Raw genomic sequence first — 6,945 nt, 5'->3', positions numbered from 1 at the left:
AATCATATTGCTATGTTCTTATACTGTAAATGCTATTTCTTAAAGTCAAAGGCCAACGTATTCATTGCATTATTTCATTACTGTATGCTGCAATATAGTAGACAATGTGAGTAAAGTACAAAAACAGAGAAACAGCTAAGGGATAGAATATTGCACTTGAATTTAGCAATGTGAGATTAAAAATTGTTATTGTAACTTACAGGAATAGATCTGAGCAATGCAACACCCAGCTAACGTTCAGTTTCACTTGTGATTTTTCAAGTTTCTCAATCATCATTACATATGCACACATCATCTTTACTTTCACCAGAAAAGTTGCTTATCAATTTTATTACTTTGTTCTACTGAATTTTGAATACAATTAAAATGGCTCTATAAATCTGCTGTTTTCTAAAATGCTTTTTAACCCTCTTCATACACTTATTAAAAAGAAAAAATGAAGCCCTTTGTGTTGAAAGATTTATTTTTTTTTAATCGCATCAATTTCAGGATAATTCCAAATTTAGGATGGCTTAGACTTGTGTAGCGTCTTCTCTTCTCTTGAAACAGTTCAAGGCTTTAAGAGGTCTCTTGGTAACTTTAAATTGCTTGCACTGTGCATGCCCAGAATCTCATTCACTTCCAATATTTTGGAATTGTTCCATATCTTGTATGCTTACAATGAGATTGCTGGAATTGGGGCAAGTTAATTGTATGCATCAACTTATTTTCTTTTTCCTGAATGTTTAAGATGAAGCTGTATTTAAGGCAAAATTAGCCACCTACTGCTGGAAGTAATAATTTTGTGAAATGAAATACTTATTAGAAGCTAAGGAAGTGTCCTGACAACTTGTACTGCAAAACCCTCACTGCTGCAGCATCATTTTTTTGCCACTTGCACTAGTGATACTACAAGCAAGAAGACACAAACTGTTCTTTTGTTGCTCAACTATATTTTAGTTTCATTAAAATGTGGCTTTATCGTTCAAAGTTACAAAAAACAAGATTATCCTCCAACCTTGTCATTTTTGGTAAGTGAAAAAAGGCTTATTTTGACATTCAGCCTTTGATAATAAATATGAAAAATTTAGAAGCAAATACGTTCCCTACAGGAATTTTAAAAAGGAATTTGCTTCCTGAGAGCATGAAACACCTGTTAATTCACTCTTTAACCACGGTTGCAGGCAGTTGATCGGTAGTTTCAAAACAGAAAGCCAATTATGGGGGCTGTATTATAATAAGTGATCTAGGCAGCTCACCAATCACTGATTAGTATCAAGAAGGCACAACATAAGCAATGGTAAAGTCAGTAAACAAAATTTTACTGTAATATTTCATAACACAGATACTGTATTCTGTTTTAAGTGTAAAGCTACTGTCTTACACAAGAAAGATGGACAGACCCTTGTTCCAAGACTAATATGGATACAATAAATATGGAGTTTTACATACTAGATCTGTACACAGCAACTTTGCCCCACAGCCATAAAAATTTACATTTAACAGTGCAACATATAATTTAATCATTTTTAGTTTTTCTGACATAAGATGTTTTTACTTACTAAACACAAGCAACTACCTGGTTTTAATATACATATTTTATATATATATTTATATATATTTTTAACAATCTGTACAGGTTTCTAAACATAAAACTCCAAAAAGGCACAATTGTCTATACAACATGTACAAGAATGGCTGGAGCTGACGAGAAACAACAATTATTGGTCGAGTTCATGATTGCACAAAGATTATTAATGAGTTTGTGTCAGAAAAATGTGCTTTAAGGAAAGGAAGGTTTGCAAAGAAACCTGTAAGTGTTATAATAATAATAATACTCATAAAAAAAAATCTAGGTTGCTATTACAAGTCTGTCCTCATCATCACTGCTGCCATCACTAAACTGTACAGTATTCTGCCTTCGTGGCAATCCTGCTGGCCTATGTACCTGTCTATTTGGAGAGACAGTTTGATGGACGGGGGACTTGGTTAAAACTTCAGAATTCACCTTCAAGAGGGGTTCTGAGGTGGAAGCCCTTTTGACCTGAATGGAAATGACATCACACTTTGGTTTGACATGATTTACTGGGTCAGCCTTTTCAGTATTTGTTTTTCCAGGACCATCAAGTCTTTCGTACTCCTTTGAAGGAAAAGGCTCTGCAACTTTTTTTACGTTGTACCACTGGACTGTAGGTGCCGCTTGAGGAGATACAGCACTAGTGATTGGATTGATGTCAGCTGCAGGAAAACTCACAGGAGTCCGCTCTTGGTGAATTTCACAGGCTTTATTACTGGAAGCTGGTGTTTCTGGAACTCCTTGCCCATCTGTAGTTATGGGGCTGACTGAAGGGATCAACGTAGGCAGTGCTATATTCAATATTTGCAGGCCTGGAATGTGTGTCTGAGGGCTGGGGTTGCTCTGAGGAGAAGGGTTTGCAGTCAAAACTTGTAGTCCCACAGCATTTAGCGTGAGTCCTGAAGGATGTATTTGAGGGGCTATATTTGTATTTGCCAGGCCCAATATGTTCACTGTCTCCATGCCTAATGGTGGAAGAGGTTGTAAGCTTGGTGCACTCAGACTCTGGATGCCTGGCCCGTTAATCTGACCTATTGGAATACATGGCACAACACTGTTCACTTCAGCAACTCCTAGTGGATTTGCAGTGGCAGAGACTGCACATGCCGTGTCACCAAGCGCACTTGTAGTTCTGTGAATCACGCTAACTGCAGGAATGGTGAGTTGCACTGGCCCAGCTTGAATTGGAACAAATGTGGAGTACGTGGCTAGGCCAGCAGGAACCACATGAATTCCCCCTACTGGAATCATACCATAAGGTGTCTTGGCTTGCTGCTGTGAGTGCAAAGGAAGGTGACTAAATAAATGAGTCAGAGGAGCTGTCAGTTCTGTGGCATGCAGCTTCTCTTCTTGGATGTCAGGATAGGGTGAGGCTGCTGAAGGAACCACCATTGTTGTCTGTGTGCTTTGGTCCACGGGTGGTGAGAGAAGCCCTACAGACGGTGTGCTCTATGAAAGAACAGCAAAAACATTTCAATATTAAGAGTGCCAGTGCAGCTAAATTAAAATCAAAATACTCTAAAGGAGGTAGTTTGAATTACAGCCTACTTTCCCTTTAGGAAGTTGCAACAAATCAGTTCACAATGCAGCTCATGACTTGAACAATTATTGACTATGTCTCCCGCTCCTCACCCTTTAATAAAACTTTTCTAAGTCTAGTACATCTGCTTTCTCTCTTGTGTTAATACTTAACAAGCATTTTGGCATTTCCCTTACAGTAAATTAATTGTGAAAATCAGCTCTCGGCTGGGGATTAACTACTGTGGTATCTTGTCACTGGACATCCAGATCTACAAGCATCATCCTCTCCTGGGGGTATTTATTTAGACACACATCAGCAGCATTACGGTCTCTGCACTGAAAGGCTAATGGTACAATGCATTTGTTGATACAGGATTTTAATCTGGAAGACCAGAATGAAAAGAGATGGATGACGATAAAGTATTATCATCATAAACTGACCTGGTTAAATGGAGAGGGCACTGAATTGGGACTTGGGAGACATGGGTTCTGTTTGCAGTTCTATCATTGACCTGCTGTATGGTCATGGACAGCTAACTTCGCCTCTGTGTGCCTCTCACACTCCTTGTCTGTCTTGTCTAGTTAGAGTGTAAACAGTTTGACATAGGCTGTACAAACACACAGGATGAGAGTATCCCTACCACAATGGGGCTCCCATTGCAACTGGGGCTTCTAGGGGCAACTGCACTACTACTACTACTAGGGCTTAATATCCTGTGACCCTACCTTACATGTCAGGTTACTGCAGAGATCAAGGAGGCAGGTGCCTTACGCCATCACCATCTGGCTGAGTTATAAGATGCTGAAAATTGCCATTTCCCATAGGTATTTTCCTCAGTTTGCTAGAGGCTGGTTCGTTCAATCCCTACTCCGCACACGCAAAATTCATATCCCCCACAGATTATCTCCCCCCCCCCCCCCGACACACAGAACACATCGTGTCAGAGAGGCACTGCTGTTGTGCCAGAAGAGAGGGCAGCCAGCTCAGGGCCGGAGAAGCCAGCTTTGGAGAGGAAGGCAGCAGTGGCTGCGTTCCTCACAGGGCCTTGCCTGCAGGGCCAGGTGAGAAGTCATGGGGGCCTGTTGGGGGGGGAGGGGGTCACAGACTGGGTTTCAGAAGGACTAGTGGGAGGGACAGAGTGGGGCAGGGCATAGGAGGCCAGGGTGTGACAGCATTGAACCAGAGGCTGAATGGGAGTTGAGGTGCAGGGACCCATGGGGGGAATGGAAGAGAGGTGGCTGGCGGGGGGGTGTGTGTGCAGGGACACATGAGGACATGGGGGAGTGGTGGTGCAGCAACACGTAAGGACAAGGGCAAAGGTGTCTGACTGAATGGGAGAGGCTAGGGATCAGCCAAGGTCTGCATGGGGGAGACTTCAACTCCCTAACATTCTCACCTCCCACCCATCCCCACGCACCACAAACACCCCCCCCCAACTTGTTCCATACTTTTTCCACCCACACCCAACAACCCTCCAGGTTCATTCCCAGGCTCCTTCCCAGCAATTACTTCCCTCTCCCTCAGATCCTCCATTACTCTGACTTTCCCAAGCCTTTGTCCTGCTTCTGAGGGGCGTGGGAAATAAGTTTGTTTTATAGTTTCTGTATTAACATGCCTCGTAAGGAATTTATTTGTCAAAAAACATTGCCTGAATCTTTTTTGTCTGTATTGTTATAGACATACTTGCTGACAGGTATTTTGAAATAAATTACCAAATAATTGAAACTGGTGTGATTGCATTGTGTTATTTTGACAAAATATGCAGAATTTTAAAATTGTGCACAGAATTTTAAATTTTTGGTGCAGAATCCCTCCAGGAGTAAATCCTCAGGATTCCATCAGCATGGCACATGTATCACCCGAGCATCTTGCCCAGTATGGCATACGCAGGTGAAGCTCCAGAGAGACACAATGGAGCCACCTCCTGTTGATGCGGTCCTGTTCCCAACAACTAATCCTTTTGCCTAAGTGACAGTGCACTGGGCTGGAAACTTTGAATATAAGCCTTAATTCTTGTATAGCCTGAGATTAGTAATTCTGTGCTCTTCCCAGCCCTTGGTATTGAACAAGGGCAACTATTGTGCAGGTTTTTTGGATCCTGGAACATGGCATTCTATTCTAGCACTAAGTCTATTTGGTATATACCACTATTTAGTCTGAACAGTACAGTCAATTAATTCCAAACTAAAGAACCATGTTATAAATAATCCTTTTAGTCCTGGAGATACAATCTAATCTACATACTTTTTTGGGGGGGGGGGGGGGCGGGAAAGAGAGAGGTAAAAACTAAGTGTTTCTATATTATTACTATGCTCCTGCACTCAGAATTCTTTTTTAAAAAAAAATCTGCATCAGTCTGCAACAATTGTATGAAGAATATAAGGAAGGAAACTAGATGGCTTTTAGAAAAAAATCATCAAAATAAGGATAGATAATACCTATACCTACCTATGTCATAGAACTGGAAGGGACCCTGAAAGGTCATCAAGTCCAGCCCCCTGCCTTCACTAGCAGGACCAAGTACTGATTTTTGTCCCACATCCCTAAGTGGCCCCTTCAAGGATTGAACTCTCAACCCTGGGTTTAGTAGGCCAATGCTCAAACCCATACACAGCTCTTGAGAAGGATTTAAAATACAAGTCTCCCTTCTCCCCCTAAATTGAATACTCTAACCTTTGTAACAATGGTAGCTGGTGTTGCAGAACTTCCCAAAGCTTCTGCTGTATCTGGATAATCTACAGACATCTGATGACATGGAGATCTAGGCGAAGGGCCAGGGGAGATGGTAGGCTCTATACTTGTTTCCTTGTCTTGTATTTTCTCTTCTTTTGCTTCTTGATGTGCAATTGCTATTGGTGACCTGGTATTCCTGCAGTCTGATTGCAATGTACTGAGTACAGTCATCTTTGTAAGTAGTGCTTTAGGTAGACCATCCATAGAGTCTGTGTGGACCCCAGCAAAGCAGTCTGTAATTCTGATGTCTTCATCAGCACTTGTGGTCTCCTGTAGGATGTTTCTAGATGGATGATGCTGAGGGCTGGCTGTAACTGAGGGGGTTGTAGATAGGACTGATTCAGCTTGGCTGTCTTCATCATCATCTTCGTTGTCATTGTCATCGTCCTCCGGGCCATCGGAATCTTCCACATCAAATCCTGATCGATCACAGCCAAACCTTTGCTTCTCACCTGTAAAATACAAAAATTAGAAAAATAGTTATTCCCCTAAAGACCTAGCAAAGTTTCTCTATCAGAGTTATCAGCTATGGGGGAATAGGACAAGACAACTTGATATCATTTGAATTGTAATGCAGATACAAAACAGAATTACAAATGTCTATCGCCCAACACTCAAAGTACAACACAAGTGCATCAGCTACTTTCCACTACTAAGCCACAAACAACCCAGGGCTCTACGCTTCCATTTTCCAAAGTATATCATTAGGCACACTTACGCTAATCCTGTATCTTTTACTTAGGCATTTTTCTCATGCCTGTAAGACTGCAATTTCCCCCCTTAAATCTTCTCTATATAAATTTTGCAGGGGGTAGCGGGAATTGGTTTCCTGGTTCATTAAGTTTCTAGTGATGACAGATTCGTTTGCCAAGCTTACCAGTGGGATATTCTCAAGTTTGTTACTGACTCATAGGTGGGCATCCTTGCAGTTAGTATGAATCACTACTACACAATCTTTTGAAAGAGAAACAAAAAAAGAATGGAAAGTGCTAGTCAGAAATGTGTCTAGTTAAGGGGCAGGAGAGACTAAAATTAGATTCTACCAGAATTCTTCACTTTAAGAAAAAAGTGGTTAAAGCATTATTAATATCAACCAAACGTACTAGGAGTTAAATGACAGCTAGTGCTCAAAACA

The 6,945-nt window shown here is 41.3% G+C and overlaps 1 protein-coding gene across 17 annotated transcripts in view; it reads right to left on the bottom strand.

Annotated features, from left to right (window-relative positions):
- Positions 1-1,280: 1,280 nt before the first annotated feature.
- HIVEP1 (HIVEP zinc finger 1) overlaps positions 1,281-6,945 on the bottom strand; it is a 240,716-nt gene continuing 235,051 nt past the window's right edge. For all 17 annotated transcript variants that reach the window (XM_065584976.1, XM_065584972.1, XM_065584973.1 and 14 more), the window contains 2 exons: positions 5,751-6,262; positions 1,281-3,004 (listed from right to left, as the gene is read on the bottom strand). In XM_065584976.1, the coding sequence (XP_065441048.1) occupies positions 1,832-3,004; positions 5,751-6,262 (1,685 nt within the window). In that variant the 3' untranslated portion in view covers positions 1,281-1,831. The remainder of the gene's footprint in view (positions 3,005-5,750; positions 6,263-6,945) is intronic.

This window comes from Chrysemys picta, chromosome 2, assembly GCF_011386835.1.
Source record: "Chrysemys picta bellii isolate R12L10 chromosome 2, ASM1138683v2, whole genome shotgun sequence".
Classification (NCBI taxonomy): Eukaryota; Metazoa; Chordata; order Testudines; family Emydidae; genus Chrysemys; species Chrysemys picta.
The sequence above is the reverse complement of the archived record's forward strand: the minus strand, read 5'-3'. Positions and strand labels throughout refer to the sequence as shown.